General features: G+C 39.1%; 1 protein-coding gene across 2 annotated transcripts; it reads left to right on the forward strand.

Moving 5' to 3' along the window:
• The first annotated feature begins 2,723 nt into the window (after window positions 1–2,723).
• LOC137282474 (sulfotransferase 1C2-like) lies at window positions 2,724–19,991 on the forward strand. Of its 2 annotated transcripts, XR_010956819.1 has the most exons (7): window positions 2,739–2,796; window positions 3,914–4,077; window positions 16,037–16,357; window positions 16,485–16,588; window positions 16,721–16,854; window positions 17,395–17,554; window positions 17,844–19,991. XR_010956819.1 is itself a non-coding variant. In XM_067814233.1 (6 exons), exons 2-6 carry the CDS (start codon window positions 3,915–3,917, stop codon window positions 17,993–17,995), a joined length of 900 nt encoding a protein of 299 aa, XP_067670334.1. In that variant the 5' UTR covers window positions 2,724–2,796; window position 3,914; the 3' UTR covers window positions 17,996–19,991. The 2 variants fall into 2 exon arrangements, 1 of the variants encoding a protein (XP_067670334.1); XM_067814233.1 differs by lacking the exon at window positions 16,721–16,854 and having other exon boundaries at window positions 2,724–2,796.

A 19,991-nucleotide genomic window follows, 5' to 3' on the forward strand; every position in this document is an offset into this window, starting at 1 on the left:
TTTGTTGACACTGGCATGCTCGGTTATAACGGCGGCCTAGAGGTGATTGGCTACTGTGAGAAGGCGGAGCCAGGAAAGGGAGGTAATAAATTTATCGGGCAGAGCCGTAGATGCGTCCAGGGTATGGTGGAGACTTATCGGAACGTATACCCTGGAGATATCGAGGATGAGGCCAATAATGCCCAAAGACGTCTCACAGACTAAAGACTCAGCCGGGAAAGAAAATTCTAAATTGCACAGCAATAACAAGTCTTTGCTCTACGGAGTATTTATACCCACAACCATTAAGTGGCCAAAAGACTGACTTGACATTACTAGAAAAAACAGCTTATGTTACAAGCTACTACGTTTAACCCAAAGCTAGCCACACCAAAGGGGAAACTGTTCACAAACGAAACTTTTCGAATCGCCACACATTGGCCTGAGCGACCAACTGCACGTATCCTTAACGAATCTTGCAAGTAAAGACACATCGTTTGGGCAAGAGCATTTGTGTTTACCTGCCGAGATGGCGGTATCATATCCAAAATGATTGGAGCATTTCGGAAATTAAAGTTCATCCTAAATAGAACATCTTCTTCCGGATTTACTAACACCTGTAGTAGGCAACATGGCCAGCAATGAGTTAAGGAACTCCGATCATTTTGGCCAACCCATGCACAAGTCTGAGGCAGTCGACAAGTGGAAATGGATGTGAGAATTTCCACTGTATACTATTCAAAGACATTAACTATTACAATCTTTTGAAAATATTGTTAAAATTAGAACACTGATTGGTATTATCTTAAATGGCAATGCAAGACTCTTAATTACTGACAATCAGAATCTTTTCAACATGTACTTATCTTTAGCTCTGAAACAGAACGTTTGTGCATAGTGATGTGCTCTTTCCAGTGACAAAACTGTTTGCATATAATAATAGACAGTACAAACAATTTTTGAGGAGAGAAGACGGGTTGTCTTTTAATCACAACAAAGATCTATTCACAGTAATGAATCTGTTTCAGGCTTAAACCATCCTCTACTCACTAAACAACGGACTGTTCTATTATACCCTAATATGTTACCTTCATTAACCTGATAGTTCAGTGGCTATCAATTGACTGTCTGTCAAATGGGTGCACGTGTCTGTCAAGGGGAGGGTACCCAGGTAACTGTGCCGAGGGTAAGAAACGCAATCAGTGAAACATATGGGAGTGTGATGGCTGAACACACCAACATGAAATAAAAGGCCATGAAAACGATTGGGTTCTATTGGGTGTTATCACAATTCTGCATTAAGAGAATAGGGAAAGCATGCAACGACTGACAGAAGCCATCCGCTGACAAAAGGCTGGGGACGCGGCCTCAGCCATAGTCAGATATTTCCAGTATCGCCTGCATGATTTCAAGATTATGGAACCGCTGTTGGACCCAGTATTCAACACATGGCCTATCCAGGTTGGCACCACGTAATAGCTGCAGCGCAGGACAGCTTCATTCTTGTTCATCACTTACTACCCCTATAGCTACATCACGGTTTCCAGTTCCAGATGTCATTCTGATTGATCAACATCGTTGACTGCGACGTTAGTGGTGTCACGGACACAGAGTAAAGCCAAAACAGCGATGAAGACGTTTTTTGCGTAGAGACCAGCTAATCCGTTACGGCAGAAGACGTCGTAAGTACAGACGTAGTGAGGAACAGGGTTTTTATCGGTAGTGTAATGATGTGGTTGGCGATCTCCCAATCCGGTAGAAAAGATATGGCACATATTCTTCGAGCACACATGTGTGACATGATGCAACAAGCAAATATTGTTTTTCAATAAAAATACGACGAAGAAGTGTGAACTATATAAGTAATGAAAAGGTCATAAAATCCTGTCGCCTTTGTACAAAAACAGTACATCTTTTGAAGTTTTATAAATAATTTAGTGAGGGAGCATATAGACTAGTAAACCGTTAAGTGATAGCACACTATAGCCATAGATCAGCACCAACTGAAGGTAAGTCAACATACGAGGGACCATGGGTATTTATGATACAATTTGCTACCTGCATGGGCACTAGCTGAATTTACACCACCAACCCTTCAGCGACTGGCGATTATAGGAAAATTAGTCAAATATAACAATAACAAAAATACTACGTAAAATGTTTGCAAGTATAAATGTACTGGGGCTTACGGAAATGTTTCGGGACTTACAGTGTCAAATTAGAACAATATATCTGATTCATTATCTGTAGGTTATTTATATGATACATAAAGTAAACGTCAGAAAACTCTTGTCTTTTTTCTGAGGAGGGTATATCAAATGAATACGGGACATCGTTTTTTTAACAATGAATGTAAATACTCTGGAAGATGACGACGGGAAGCGGGCAATTGAGAGAGAGAGCTAGGGCAGACAATAAACACTATTTCAATACAATGCATCTGAACCCCCCTGCTTTAGTTTAACAATTATATCGATGCTTAAAAGTTTATCTTGAAATTGAAAACCTTTCCCCGAGTCCTACACAGAATCAAATACATGGATCTTTCGTATTTGCTCTACACCTTCAGATCTCATCACGATCAGGATTTCCTTGAGATCAAAACAAACTTCAGATTGTGTCAGTTACTGAATAGACGCTTAGTGGAAATAGGTTATCACATGTAAAACCTTCCCAGCGCCTGCCTGCCCCCTGCTATAAATATACACGTTGCTTGTTTAACATGCCGCTGTATTCAAGTCTAGTAACGTGGTCACATGAATCACCGGGTGAGTGTTTGTCAACACGATCGGCCGCCCCGTGAACTCCTCACTACACGTATGTACCGTATAGAATACTTCATGCATTCACGTTTGGTATATACCCTCTGTGACAGTGGAAGTACATATGTGCTTGTTTGTATGTTGTAGAACTAGTGTGTGCGTTGTATTGTATCGTATAGTGATGAAGTGGAACGTGTCATCGATAAACTGTTCGTGGAGTGTTATATTTTCTTGTCACTTGCCTCGTTGGTATTCTAGTTTCTTCTACGTATGCATGTGCATGTGTTCATGTGAAAACCCTTTTCTAGCCTCGTAGCTGATTTAGTTTCTTCTGGGTGTGCATGTACGTATGTGTTCATGTGAAAAACCTTAAACAAGCCTCGTAGCTCATCTTGTTTCTTCAGCGTATGCACGTAGGTGTGGTCATGTGAACAGCTGTATGCAATACCTATCCTGATGTACGCTGTTCGATATCATACAGTGTTAAAATGTGTCACTGATAACCTTGAATGTTTTTGTGTCTAGCTAAACACCGAGTGTTATATTTTCTTGTCAGTTGCCTCGTAGTTCATTTTTGTTTCTTATGAAAGTGGTGGGTGTGCATGTGACAAGCTGTTATATACCAGACTTATCTGCCATTAACCTGCCATTGTCACACAGCTTACTGTTATCACTTTTCTTCTGTGCGAGTAAACACACTGGTTTCGCTCTCATCTAAACTATTATTACTAATGTTGCCTCACGATATAAGATTATCTAAAAGTTTGATTCAGTTGAAAATGAACGGATGCTTTATACGTTGTCGCCTGTTTTGAACTGTGACCTATTGTTGTTCTGGACGAAAGGGAAAGGATTAAATTCGCTGACACACTGTCGACCGGGACCTACTTTCCCTGGTGAACTTAACGATTAGACAGCTGCAGATATGACACGTGCATTAACCATTGTAACAAAACAATCAGCATAACAATCGTAATAGTCTAATAGAGATGATAGGCAATCACATGTCATTGCGTCCAGCATTGCCACAAAACAATCCACATAGCAACCGAACATTTCAGTAGAGATGACAGGCATCCTGAGGACATTGCGTCCAGCACTGTAACCAAACAATCCGCGTAACAATTCAGTTGAGATGGGAGGCAATATCATGTGATGCTGTCTCTTTTCAGGATGTCTTTGAAGAAAGTGACTGATGAAGCAGGTGACACATTGACGTTGCTTGATGTGGATGGTTTCCTCTTTGCTCCCGACCTGCCGGAGGATGTCATCAGAGGTCTTAGACACTTTCCCTTCCGGGATGACGATGTTATGGTGTGTTCCTATCCTAAGTCAGGTGAGTGAGTGGATAGAGCTGTTGTATTCTCGTTGTGTCATAACGTTGGAAGATATACAAAGGGCACAAGAATCTCACAAACCAAGACTCATGATAATTGAACGACAGGTGACTGCATCAACAATGATGCTACGATTAAATGGACCTCAAAACGGAGACTATTCGGTTTGAAGGTTGTAGAAAATTCAGCGTTGGTCGTGGCGGAGTGAGAAGACTGCCGATCTCAAGCGCTTCAACACACCGCAAAAACCCAAACCCATGTTTGTCATGAACAAATCTCCATGACTCCTGTTTATGTTTGACACAGTCGTTTTAATATACATATATAGATGATTTAAGCACCACCTAATTCATAGGCCCATGTTCTTGTTAAATGGCACATTTTTGGTCTTTTGTGGGGTTTAGGGCTGTAACGATGCATGAAACTACCGATTGCAATTGTTGAGTTTCCGATAACAATCGACTGGAGAAACGAATGATTATCGATGCATCGATAGTATGTGTGAATATCGATAGCTTAGTTATTTACTTCCCTAGATAAATGAGCAGCGCAAAATACAGGAAGTACCAGATTCGTTTGATTTACTATTACCTCTAAACAATCAGTCTCCGGTAAAGTAGGCAGGATGCGATTCATGAAACCAAAGGCACCTTTTGATATTAGATATACCGAGAATTAAAAGTTAAGCGCCAGTGAAGCTGTGGAAGCTGTGGAAATGTTGAAGTATTTGAGAAGACCAATCCAGATTTAGTTTCATCTGGTAACTGTTTTGGCGACATCATATTCATTTGTATTTGCAATTTAATTAATTTAAATTTAATTTATTGTTACAGATATGATGACACTGCTTTTTAAATCAAAGCAACTATTCGTGTTGTGCTATGTGTGAGTCTTAAATTTAGGTTTCACTTGTTAGAAGTAACAATCGTGACCATATAACAGTCATTTCTAATTTTCACTTTTCAAAAGAAAGTAACCTTTTTGAGGAAAACAAATTGCATGTTTGCCAAGAGCGCATCCACCCTGTTGAAAGTAAAAGATAATTTCCATTATGGCTTTGTTTTTAAACTACAAGTACTAAATCAAATTACGATAGCTAGTTTTTTTCTGAAAGATTTCCTATGGGCCAACCCATATTTCTGCAAAATATACTGGGTGGCTCTTAACTTTTTTTTTTATTCACGGTATGCCCTGATCATAACAAGTATAGTATAGAAAACATGAAAAGTGAGAAAGCTAACCAGCCACTTTAAGAAGAATGCTTAGCAAGGATTGACGTACATGAGTAAGGGGTACGGTTCTTCTGGTGTCACTGTGAGTCGGACCTGTTAATAAAATCTGCTCCCTCACACGACCACTACTACCACGAGTCGAATGCAGATAGGTTTTGAAAGCTCTCAGGAACTGTTATACATCAAAAATAATGTGAAAACATACACAGTTGCAGTGTAAGCAATAAATAATTGTCGACAGCAGGCATGCAATTTAGAATATGTTAGATTGTATTACCAATAACTAAAAACTAGAAAATATTACAATATGTGTCATTTAGAGCAAGAAATCATAGGTCAGATAGCAAGCAGGCTATTTCTACGAAAGGTACAGGTTAGGTGAACACAAACTAGTCATGTTCATTTTCAAATACCGACTTTTTAAGAAAGTAATCATGCATGACGGTGATGATACTGTGACGTTGCTGTGAAGCGTCATGGGACCATTGGTTACATTGAAACATTTCATGTTATCGTTTAATACAACATCCACTCCGAAACACAACCGCAGAAAACGGATGATCACTTTAGACAAACAAAATGTAATGTACGTTTTGTATTTTACGTTTTATTGGCCGTTTGAATGGTATATGGCGTTACCCCAAAGGAACAAAAAATGACGAGTTAGTCGACGTTTGAATGTCGGCATACGAGCAGAGCAATGCTCAGTCTATGGATTCCATTGTCGAACATGCCGCTTTTCCACCCTTACGTACATAATTAAAGGTGTTACGTAAATATTTCTTACGGAATAATTAATTAAGATGATAAAACGATTTAATATTTTGATGAAATTGAAACGTACCTTTTATCAGCTTTGGAGATTGAACTTACTCTAAATAAGTATGAATCCAAAAGTAAATGTTTAAATTTCGTGATTGTTGCATGCAGATATCTCAGTGTTGCGCAACAGTTCAGAACTGTTTCCAGAATACGTTTCACTTCTCTTTTGATTACACCTGTAATGCAAATGGTTTTACCGTTTTGTCATCTTTGATGTCTAACAAATAATGGGTCTTGGATTACACTTGAACGTAAGTTTCAACGTAATATACGTCACACTATAGAATTGTAAGCTTGTAAAGGTGTTTCATAGTTAAAACCAAAATGTTCGTTCTGTTTTCGTGAACGGGAACGTTTAGGTTTCCGATTTTGCTCTTCACTATATATAATTGTGGTATGCGTGGTTCCGTCAATTCTGGATTTTGACTACGTATTGTGTGGCGTCAGCAGTGTGATTCATGCTTTACTGAGTACACAATCTTTTGATTTTCAAACGAATTGTTTCCTTGTTCAATTTTGTAATCAAAACTGGAAAAAGAGTTCATTTTCTCCCGGTTTATACTGATACTACTACTGAACTTAAACTGCCTGGGGTTTAGGGCGTACCTTATTTCAAACCAGTACTGCAAGTGTAATACTGTTCACTTTGTGCTGAAAAGGTAATAATGTTCATTTGCATGTTGTAGTTTTGAAAAACATGTTTTTCTTGGGCTGATGTGATCTTGTTTGTGCAGTGGCCTCTCTGAATTATACAGTGTCGTTGATTATGACTGGTTAACAAACTTGCATTTGGCAGCAAACATGGCATGGGAGTTTCAAATTGTGAATAAAAAATGAGTTCATATTTTAACTGTTTACTTGAACTGTTTCAGATTTTTGTCAATTATTTGACGAGACTGAAACTGCTTAATTATATTATTTCTGAGATCTTATTACATATAAACTATACATTCATTTCGGAATACTGACTTAAATTCAGACAATTCAGGGAGAAAAAAACTATAGTTGGTTTTAAAAGATTATCACTATCGCAATAATTGTTTCTCTGTCAGTAGTCACCGCTGGTGGAGATATTCAATGTGCTTGCAAGAGAGCGTTATGCACGTGAAATGTAATGCCCCCCACATTGTTGAAATCACGTCTTTACTGATAATATGTAACACAACCTTTCAATTTGGATTAAATATTCAGTACAATAATTGTCGGAGGTTACCAGTTGGCAAAGTCCTCAGACAACTTGAACACCAGACGAGATAGCTATAGGAAACCTGCTATGACATGATACCGCATAAGAAAAACAAGTGGTACATCACGTAACATCGTGTTATGCATAGTGAAGAAGTTGACATCCAGAAACCTTCTTTTCTTATGCACTCCATTTCTGAGTGCCCTTCAAAGATTTGATTATGCGGCAAGTTTACGACATTTGCATCTGCCTTAAAACAAGTGGGTACATCTGATGGAAGACAGTGATTTTGAGGAAGCTAGACAAGCCCTTGGAGCGGTCGTGAGGGAACGTTCTGCATCTGGCATAGCTGCTTCAGTGCAAGTGCAAAGTACACTGAATCTTTGGATGAGGAAGACGGTCCTTGGAAGGAAGTGATCTGGGCGACCAAAACTTTGCTGTTGGATACGGTTCTGTACCCAACAGGTAAGTTTATTGTGCTGTCAGTCGGAACAAATTCCGAATGTAGTAAATCGCACTGCAAAGTGACGCCATCGCTAGTAGTGACCGGGTGGACTCCAACAGCAACAGTTCCAACTAGGGAGGTGTCCGAGGCGGTTACGACATCAGTTTGTGACAGGATAGTTTGGAACTTTCACAGAAATCGTGTAAAAGTGGGAATAAAACTGTCAAGTCTTTGTTTTATTATGAGAAGTATCATTAATTTTGTCTCTTAGAATAGAGGATATTTTCCTTAGAATCTGGAAACAGGTTTTACTTTCAAGTAAAAATCCCTCGACAGATTTTACTAAAAGTAATATCTTTCCAGAAGTTTTACTTGAAAACCAGTGGAACCTCTCAAACGAAACTAAAATTACATCTGAATTAACTGTTTGAAACTGAGCGGCATTCAAAGAATCCTAGTGCACGGAGATGTCGCAGGAATCAGAAAATTAAATATTGCTGCGAGCAGCGATGAGGGATTAATGCCTTTATTACAATCTATCAATTTGTATCTCTAAATTTACCTGTGAAGGTCCCGGGGTGGAATAGGTCTTCAGCAACACATGCTTGCCATAAAAGGCAAAGAAATGAGACGCGAACATTGTTATATCCCTAACTGAATAAGGTGTAAGGCTTACTGTGACTCATATACGTTTGACACTGTCAAAACAGTTACAAACACACATGATCAATCTTTCTGTTAATAGGGATCAGAACTATTACATTCAGTCAACTTACAACCACCTACTCCACAAATATTTATCCACAAAACCCACTCTAGCTTTTCATCAACCTGTCAGATTTCTCATTACTGGTTTCCCACTAAATAATCATCCACTACCTTCGCTTCTGCTTAATTATCCTACATTCACTATTATCGCGAAGTACTTTCACTTCGACCACGATCGCTTATGTTATGTTACAGGTTGTGTCATGCAAACTCCTTTTGGTTATGATTCAAATACATATATAACAACTAATAGAAAGTAGGTTTGATTTTCTAACTTGATGAATATAAACCATAATCACATTAATTCAAATGGACTTTAGTCCGTGACCTTATGATTTTCAAAAGTGGCGGCGCCCTGTCAGAGGATGAATGCTGTTTAAGTTCAATATTAAGTTTCCTACAAACTTTCCTTCAAGCAGACAAAACGTCTTTCCAATAAGGATTATCGTGATCAGATAAACAGTCAACAATTTTGGAGCCAAGTGAGGATAAATGCATAATAGCAAAAACTTATATCGATTCCTTATTTCGTTTATATACTATCTCAATGAGGATAATTTCAAGGCATCAATGAAACTTTCTTTATCAATCATTCACAGACCTCCATCTTGATAATTTCCGTTAGTTGATCTCTTTATTTTGTCATTTTTGTTTTTCTATAAAAATCCATAAATTATTTTATCAAGTTCTTTGATGAATGTTTCACGTGGGTTGGGCAGTGTTGAGAAAATGTGTACAAGAGTTGAGATTTCCAAAGATTTTTAATGGCAGTGACGTTTCTAATAGGAGTAAAATTTCCTCTGCGCCAACTGGCAAGTAGTCTGTTGATATGTTCTAGCCGTTTCCTTGTATATTTATCAGCTACAGATCATTTAATAAAGCATTCAAAATAATTCCTAAAATTTCAAAGTTTCCTTTGTGCCATTCACGGTTTAGGTCATTGGCTAAAGTTACATTGCTTTCGGACAGTGGACCTATCCAAATAGCCTTGGTTTTATCTATGTTCAACTTAGGTCCTGAGATTTGGTGAAATTTGTCCAGAGTTTCAATTGCCGCATTAAGGCTTTTTTTCAAATCCATGTAGAAATTGCCGAGTATCGTCAGCATATTTTCCTAATTTATGTTCAATATCATTAAACATTATGCCCTTTATGTCCGGATTTGTCCTTATCATAATACCTAAGATTTCCACTGCAAGAATGATTGTTTACAGGAGCTCATATTTTGATGCGGAGCTAGGATTGGTGTCTTTAATAAAACTTCACTTGAAACACAAGATAGCAAACAAAATGTTTATTTTTATTGCAGCTATACCGCCAGAGTTTGCGTGTGGATGTAAAGTAATGGCCAATGACAATGTACTTATTTATGGTTACAAATTTGATCGTTTTTGTAGAATTTTGGATGGGAAAACGCCCCAGTTTGTTTTTCGTAAGCAGAAAATCTTAGCTCCTCGTAGCATCGCGTACGGTTACTCGCTGTAAGGAGACAAACCGCCGTGCAAGCTTGCCGATCCAGTTCATTAGATGTTGGTACGTCTTTGACTACTGTGGTGATCGGAACTTTGAGCCGGACGTCCCGAGGTCATGACCTCAAGTCGGAAGGAGCCGGAGACTGCCGATCGCCACAGAGAGTGCGTGGATGCCATTATCGTGAGCATACCAGCCATCTGCTAGGTCTAGCTAATTCCCTCTGATAGGAAGGTTTATTCGCCCGGTGGTACCCACGACGGACTAAATTAGGTGTCTAAACTCATAGTGAACGTGGAAATCACTACAGTGGTGCTGTGACAACCGAAGCTGGGCGAGAAATAACGTTTTTCGCCCCTCGGACCATCGCCGCTCAAGTCTCGGTTTTCCCGCGCTTGGGAAACCACATGGCCTAACGCCCCGCGGGCGATACAAAGGCAATTTAAGCTTTTCTGCTGCAGCCGCAGGCGGTTTTTTAGTATCTCTTGACTATTGGCGGAAAGGGATAGGGTAGGTTTTGTGAACAACTTCCTCTAATTGGAGTTTGTAAGGGGTCTTCTCGTTTACCCACCACCTTTTGTTCTAGGTGTGCAAATCACTGATGCGGAATAATCCTCTTGACAATAGATGACTTTTGTTATTTTGAACCCTATGAAATAGAGTAATGACAACTACACAAGTCTTTATTTTTTAATTAAGGATAACAATTTTCAACAAATTTCAATTCAACAAATTTCATTACTGGACATTCCATACTGGCATCACAGTATGCATACACATTTATTTCAATACTGGACAATCCATATCACATTTAATTACATTTCTCCACATTTTATACACAATTCAGTACCCAGTTAAATGGGAAACAGCATCACAAAATGCATACACATTCATGTTGCCAGCGATGTACTGCTGCTTAAGGTTACAAAGACGATCGTTCAAACGGACATATTTGGCCTTCTTACGCGGAGGCTTGGCACCGGCCCTAAGCTGCATACATGATGCCTCAAACAAACGACTGCTCTTTCTTGAGGACGTCGATGATTTTGAAGAGGTTGGGGTGATTCGCGATGATGTTTGACAACTTCCTGTGCCATCCTGCAACGTGGCTGGTGGTGAGGAGGCCCCTCAGTGGTGAAAGGGTTCCACGTCGTCCTGCCATGGTCACCTTCCACCCAGTATGAAGTCACGTAGTCGTGAACTTCTCAACTGGACCACCGGGAGGAGCATCCTCTACGGCCTGCCATCACACGTCACTCACTCTGTCCACTGGCACCAGAGGCAGTGCAGTTGCTCGTCTCACGAGACGGGCGACGTCTGGGTTGTCCTTCTACTCAGTGACCAAACCCAGTTTCTGCACTTAGCTCCAAACACTCTGACTGATATGGAAGTAGCAACCTTTTAAGTTTACATTTGGGAATGTCTTAACGATGGCATTTGGGGCAGCTGACTCAAAATCCGTAAATACACATATCGGATTCAATACAATATTCTTAGTTCCTGCAACATTCTTTACATGAAAAAAGAAGCGTTCATACGTTGCTTGCGTCTTGTATGGAAGCAGCCCATAAACTAAAGGACACATCTTATTTTGTACAAAGGCATAGATAGTATATAACTGGGTAAAAATACCAGGATATTGCGTCAGTCGAGGAGCTGTTCCGGTTCTTCAACCGAAGGGTCCGGCTTACCAAGAACTGCACCATTCACGAGGGCTCAATTTTGGGGATGAGACACCTGTGAAATTCTCGCTGCACCCACTACACTCACCAGTTGCTTGAGGCAGTGGAGGGTGCTGTTGCACCTCTTGACCCTAAGACCCTAAAACCTCAAAGTAATCCTGATAAATATGATTCATTTCCATCGGGGTTACGGGTGGAACTCTAACCATTGATAAGTAGTTTTCTATTCCCATATAAATAAATATTTATATATATAAATATTTCTTATTGTAATTGTTTCGGCAGTAACATTTAAACATATGTGTGCTAAGTGTACATGTCGTTTATCTGTAGAATCATGTAGATCTAGACTAAAACAGATGTATAGTAAAAATTATTACTCGAATGAGCTATAAATCATGAAAAGAAGAGATCTTTTAAATAAGAACATTTCATAGCCAAGAAGATTTTGAAATAAAAAAAAGAACAATTATTGAAGTAACATAGACAACACTTATCTTGAAAATACCTACGAAAAGGCAAGTATTATGAAAGACAACTTTTTCCTCATTGCATGTTTCAGCATTTATAGGATATTCCTTGGTTCTTTGTCAGGTGAATTGCAATCATAGGTTTGCATTTAAAGACTGTATACCATTGTCTTAGTGAGTATGTCTGTTACATCTTTTACCTGAAAACCACAGATTTGCTCCCAGATTACTAAAGATTGATGAAAAAATGACACTTCGTCCTTTTTGGGATTTACGGGGACATCCTCAGAACAAAATATACTATCTTACCACACTTAGAATATGTATTTGTATTGAGGTAAGGATGTTGGCAAAGGGCTCGTTCTCTATCTTCATGTTCATCGAGCTGGGAGGAAACTGACAATCTCCTGAATAATAGTAGTTGTTGTAAATAGTCATTTGAGCATCATAAAATGTGTAGCCTGAACACATCCAGGAAACGTATATCTGTGTCAATGATAAAAAACAACAGAGAGACAAACACACAATCAACCATTTCATTAATGTGTTATCCAAACCAATGTCAGCAATATTTCAGTTACGTTAAGCAAACATATTTTAAAAATGACAGTAACCTACCCTGCCGGCTCTGCAAATCTTGGTAAATCATCCCACAGTCAGCAATATGTCAGCCACGTCAAACAAGCATATTATAACATGACAATAAGTTATCCAAACCGCCCCTGAAAATCCTGGTTAATCATCCCACCGTCAGCAATATTTCAGCTACATTAAGCAAACATATGAAATAACTCTACAGTACCCCTGTCCCTGAAAATTTTGTTTAGCCCATCCCAAAGTCAGCAATATTTCAGTACATTAATCAAAATCACCCTACAAAAAATCGCACTAAACTACCCCAGGGTGCCTGAAAATCAATAGCATTACACTGGTTCCATTCTCATCACCTCTCGGCTTTGATAGGACACTTTGGCTTCATCCAAGGACGGCTTAGTCTCCTCTAAGAAGTCTGTATCCACTTCATTACATTCGATTGCATCAACGAATGTTTTGAAACATAGTCCTTCTCCCGGAAATTGCAATGTCTTGCCTGTCGTTCGACACTTCAATGTGAACTTAGTTTTGTATTGTTCAATTATGCTGTTGCTTCTTTGGCACGTGTGGCAGCTGTCACATTTGTGACGGTTTAACCTCCTTTGAGTGGTGGCAATTTGCACACAAGAGAAACTTTAGTACTTGAACACTTTCAGTAGTACCAGTTATTTCTGGAGGTAGGGCCTCCACCTGGCAAAGGACATCGTCGACTTCCTTGATCTTTGTAGCTGGGGTTGTTGTTAGATAGTGTTCACCAGCATACTGTTTCACAGCCACATTCGTGAAGGAGAAGGAATTTCCTTCTGAAACCTGCTTGATGTGCTCATTTCAGAATACTACTGGAATACAACCAGCTGCATCACATATGATGACTTTTTTTCATTGGTGTTAATTTCCCATACATGATGACTTCTTTGTCTCTTAGTGTACAGCCTACCTTGGCTGTAATGTTGGCCTGGAAATATATGAAAGAGACGTTTTTATACATTTGATTAATTTTTTGCAAAACCATCATATTACTATAACAGTTGCAATAAATGTGTAATATTCTCTGAAATCTATTTCTAATAATTTGTTTTAAGGATTATAAAACCAGATTTGCTGGTAATAAGTAATGTTATTACTTATCAGCAGCTGTTATCAAACTTTTCGAACATGAATCATTCACATACACATAATGTTTTGATTTCTTTTTTTCTCTTTCTTCCAGTGTCAGTCAACACAGGTTATATTAATCCCATTGAATAGTGTTAGGAGTCGCTGAATTTGAGTCATTGTACATACCTTAAGCTTTGTATTAAAATAGCCATAGACATGACTTGTTGGCTGTTACTATCGTCACATGTGGTGTCCTCAGCAATAGCATCCTTTACACAATGAAACTTGAACGGCAGGCTGTCTAAGTAATGCAACTTGGCATTTGATCCAAATCGCAAGTCCATTTTGGACATATTTGTCCTCTTAGGTAGAACTTCGCAGTTTGTCAGCTTGACTGGGCTTCTGCAATAAGATAAACACAAATGTATTTGTGATATTTTCACTGTCAGGTCTCATTTTATACATTAGAAGTTCAACTCAGTCGATAATAGTGACGCTAATTCATATTCCATTGCCTAGGTACTCTTACAACTATCACAACAAATGTATAGTAACTTTTGTGTAAGCGTGAAATCACATAATTGTTGCTCTGAAACCACGAATGACATTGAATTAGCATGGTAACGTAATGCGAAGAAATAGCAAGAAGGTGGAGCAAGTACATATGGATGACAACTTCTTTGATTCAAGAGCACAATGTTTCAGTACAGGTTCATGTATCGTTTTCAAAAGTTGTCATTACCAGCAGTTATGACATGCATCTTGTACTGACATCAGATCGACTGCCTTTGACAGTGCACTAAAGTACCCTTTATCCTCCATATAGAAGTCACTAACATTTAACAAAATTGATAAGTAACTAAACAAAAGAAACTTCAGATATCTTAACTAAATAACTATAAAACTTTGGCTCAGTTTTATGCAATATGTGAATTTTATGTTGCTATTACACCTGAACATTAACAATCAGCAACTGTAGGTGGTATCAGGTTTAAAATTTAGCAGTTTTGAAAAATTGGATCAAGTGGTCCTTAGTCTCTTGAATAAAGAATGCTCCCTCCATTATTTAAAAAAGAAATTTGCACAGTTGTGTACAAAGTGTTAAAGCTGGATAATGCAAATTTCAGGAACAGGTCAAAGATGGGCACAGCTCCACAAGCAAAACATTCCTACATTAGAGGTAGTAATATTTGTCAACACCTCTTTCTCATCTCCTCTACATGGATGACATCGAGCTCCTTGCCAAAGGAGATACCAATTTGAAAGAACATGTTCTCCTTGTCGAGTCCTTCTCTAATGATATTGGAATGACTTGGGCTCGACAAATGTAATACTCTTCATTTGAAACGTGGCAAGGTAACCAATGATGGATCGGTTACAAGGGGGAGGAGTTATTGAGCAACTTATGGAAGATCAGGCCTACACCTATCTTGGATGCAACTTCGAGACAAGCTCCAGAATGCCCAAATTCAAGATAAACTTCGGGTCGAGTATAAATCTCGTTTGAAGAAAATCTGGAGCTCAGAGCTGAATGCTCGAAACAAAATCGAAGCCACCAATACTTTTGCTGTGCCAGTCCTCTCCTATTCCTTTGCAGTAGTTGATTGGACCAATCAAGACATCAAGAGTCTTGACCGCCTGACCAGAAGAATCATGTCTGATAACAGAGCACACCACCCTCGTTCCTCGCTTAATCGTTTTGACCCCGAGGTCCATCCATGGTACGACCCTGAACATGTCCAGGGCGTCCTGGAAAGTGATGCTTTTAAACTTCTCTGGAATGGGCCAATATACAGCCTGAGACGAATTCCAGCCAACAAATCTGATCTTGTCCTTCTTGATAAAACCAATGAAGTTATGTATCTCATAGAATTTTCTGTCCCTTTTGACAGCAATGGGATTGGCAAGATTCAGGAAAAGCATGATAAATATGCGGACTTGATACATGCGCAGATTATGTCTTGGTGGACTTGGCTATGTTTCTCCCAAGCTTTTCTTTTCACTGCAATATTCATTTGGTATGGACATCTTTAGAACATTTTATGCACCAGTTCATTGAAGTTGCTCAGTCGGAGAAACTGCAGGGGTTGGTTAATTCACTTCCACATGCATGCTGTTGTACATGCAGTTGCTTATGTGCAATCCCGTGCCATGTGTAATATTTAATGTAAGCTGAGATAATCCTGTTTCAGGTTGTCACTGGGTGTGGGAGATACTTCGCATGCTTCAAGAAGAGACTATTGACGTGGCCGTGCACGAGAAAGAAGGCCTAATGATGGAATGGAGGACACCAGAGTTCATGGACAAATTCCCATCGCCTCGAGTTCTAAATAACCATGTTTTGCTGAGACATCTCAACCCAGAGCTCTTTAGCAAGAAGATCAAAATCGTCATGGTCGTTCGCAACCCAAAGGACGTAGCTGTATCTTTTTATCATCACCACAAAAAGCTCGTAGAGTATGAGTACAATGGACAATTTACAAATTACGTACGAAATTATCTAGATGGAAAAGGTTAGTTCTTCTTGGTTCAGTGTAATGTTATATAAAGTTTCAGCTTTGTTGGTAATGTTAGAACTCTTTGGCTGGGCAGGAAAATGTAAGTTCAACCCCCATACGTCTGCATGCCTCTTTGTTTTAGTTGACTCCTGCTGTGTGTTCGACTATACACGGGACTGGGAAAAGGAGATTGAGGAACACCCTGCACATCCAATACTTCTTCTCTGTTACGAGGACATGAAAGAGGTGAGTGCATATGGTGGCCGGTTGCATAGCTGAATTCAAGACTTGTGGTGCAAATTCTGATTTTTTTTCTATTTTGATTTGTTTTTAGGAATTCACAAATGTGAATTAATGAGTGTTTGTTTGTTCCTCCAGGGCCAAAAAAAACCCCAAGAGTCATCTCGTTTGCAGTCAATGCACTTGACATTCAAAATTGCATATGCACTGGTTTCCAGCTGGTATTTTACCCGGAGCTCAGCCCCGTTCATCAAAGCGACCGCAGCGCTAAGGTGATCGTAACTCCCATGTTTTAACACAGACTTAAAACTGTTGAAACGCTACGTCGCTTTGAGGAGCGGGACCCCGTATTTGTGTTGAGGTGAATAGTATTTGGAATTAACAAAAGGACGGATCTCAACCCACTTTCATGTGTTTTCATCGTAATATTTCCCTGCGTGCAAGCTTTGAAAAGCCAAACTTGTTGAATGAACAAAGAAGAGACAGTCATCAATATCCCCCGCATTACCTCCAATTTCAGTCGAAATCAAACTTGTTGCCATGGAAACGCCAAAAATATTTTATTTAGAATTCCAAAACAATCAAGAGACACAAGTACCCCACTAGACCAATCTATGTGTCAAGTTTGGTGAAGAAATATTTTAATACCTCCCCTGTAAAATGTGGGGGATATTAAACGGACCAGTAATATGATACGGACCAGTGCCTGATCCACTTCGATAATATCGATTCCGATTGACTGGAGTGATACCAAGTCCCAGAGTAGTGACGACCAGCCACTCATTCTAATATGTTCCGATGTTTTCTTTTAGAATCTCTTTCATGAGGTGAAAAAGATAGGGAACTTTCTCGGGAAATCCTTTGAAGACGCCTTCTACCAGAAAATTGCTGACAAGTGCACATTTTCAAAGATGAGGGACAGAAAGGGTGCTGTTCATAAAGAATTGGAGAACAACATATTCTACAGGAAAGGTGGGTTCCATACCAGCAAATGTCACTGGCAATGGCGAGAGTTCTCCCTCAAACACAACTTACACTTTCTTGATGCTAGGCCGTGAAATAACATGGAACTTCAGAACATTTGGTTAAGGTTAGTTCGAAACCTACATCGCTTCGTTCTGATTTCTGCGATTGTCGAGATTACCTCACTTTCATTCCTTGTAGTTTGATGGTCTCAACATGGCATTGTCTGGAGGTATTCAAAATCCAAACTCACAACTCGCTTAGTCACTTTCACACAAACTTTTTTCGCACCTTGCAGGTGAGGTCGGTGACTGGAAGAACTGGTTTACAGTTGCCCAAAGTGAATGGTGTGACCGCATATGTGAAGAGAAAATGGCAGGTTCCAAAATAAGATTCCGGTATACTTTGGACAACAACAGAGAAACAAACAACAACGACACCGGGTCATAAATACAGTAACTTTAATCCCAGTGCCATTATTAACCAAGAAATGAAGAGTGAAGAGCGTTGTTAAATGTAACATATCGTAGTCTGGGGCAATGCCAAAAGCAGATATGGATAGCTCATGCTCAAAATATATAACATGCACACAAATACCGATTCACCCTTGGGGTATTAAAATTTTAGGTGATATTGTGATATGATGACAAAATCATATATGTTTGTATTGAAAGTTTCTGTTCACAGAGCCTAGTTTGGAATGTGATGAATATAGCTATCTGGTGACAGTTATGACAGTTAACCCATTTTGGGGGAGAAGATTGTATATACCGTGCCCTAATATTTTACAAACAAGAAATGGTTTCGACGGTTTGAAACATTCTAATGCGTCGTTAACGGCTGCAACTTGGATTAAATCCAACTTTCATATTAAGTGGTGTCTCTTAGATGTACTGACCATTCTTTATCATGTCAGTTTTAGGGTCATCTCTTTATTCCGACTGAAGTACAATTTGAAAGAATTGAAATCAATGTTACCTGTAGGTCAGATGCCTCATCTAGACTTACACAATGAACTGAATCTTTGGTGATATTATGTTCGAAAGGTTAATTAATATGTTGCGTTAATATCACCCACTAATGATGTTCTGTAAGGGGTCAGAAATGGACATCAATCATTTCTACAGACCTTATGAATACATGCACGCATGAGGTCACGCGCGCAAAAATACTTATATTAGTACTGCGCTATTATCTTACCCGTGAAGCTCCCGGGGTAGATTAGGCCTTCAGCAACCATGTTTGCCATAAAAGGCGATATGCTTGCCGGAAGAGGCGACTAACGGGATCGGGTGGTCAGGCTCGCTGACTTGTTTGACACATGTCGTCGGTTCCCAATTGCGCAGATCGATGCTCATGTTGCTGGTCACTGGATTGTCTGGTCCAGACTCGATTATTTACAGACCGCCGCCATATAGCTGGAATATTGCTGAGTGCGGCGTAAAACTAAACTCACTCACTCACTCACTGCGCTATTATCCAGCTCAGTTGCTCAAAGCTGTTGTTTTTCTCTGGATCACTGGATCACTGGATGTCAACCGTATATTTTCATTCGCAACGGAGAAATACAACACTTCGCAGCTGTTTAAGCGCACCAAGTTAATGTGGCTTTCCCACCCTTACGAGGTACCCATTCCTGGGGACCATGTGCAGGGAAGGATATTCATAATTAGACAATGATTATCGTTGTACATGTTGGAAACTATTGGTATTTAGATGCGATATTGTATATGTTAGAAACTATTGTTATATAAATGCTACATTGTACAAGTTAGAACTTATTCAGTATTGATGGTCAATAGTACATGTTGGAAACTATTGATTGTTGATGCTACATTTACATGTTGGAAACTATTGGTTCTTGATGCTACATTGTACATGTTGGAAACTATTGATTATTGATGCTACATTGTACATGTTGGAAACTTTTCATTGTTGATGCTACATTGTACATGTTGGAAACTATTGATTATTGATGCTACATTGTACATGTTGGAAACTTTTCATTGTTGATGCTACATTGTACATGTTGGAAACTATTGATTATTGATGCTACATTTACATGTTGGAAACTATTGATTATTGATGCTACATTGTACATGTTGGAAACTTTTCATTGTTGATGCTACATTGTACATGTTGGAAACTATTGATTATTGATGCTACAGTGTACATGTTGGAAACTTTTCATTGTTGATGCTACATTGCACATGTTGAAAACTATTAATATGCAGAAGCTACATTGTATATGTCGGACACTATTGATATAGTTCGATTCTATATATTACATGATGAAAACGATTGACTATTATTGCTACATTGTACGTGTTGGAAACTATTGTTACATACTGCATTGTATTACAGTGTTTAGTCATTGAATAACTGCAGAATTGAATAACTCTTCACGTTTGTTTCTGGAATACTGATTAAAATCTGTATGGATTTC

This window comes from Haliotis asinina, chromosome 1, assembly GCF_037392515.1.
Source record: "Haliotis asinina isolate JCU_RB_2024 chromosome 1, JCU_Hal_asi_v2, whole genome shotgun sequence".
NCBI lineage: Eukaryota > Metazoa > Mollusca > Gastropoda > Lepetellida > Haliotidae > Haliotis > Haliotis asinina.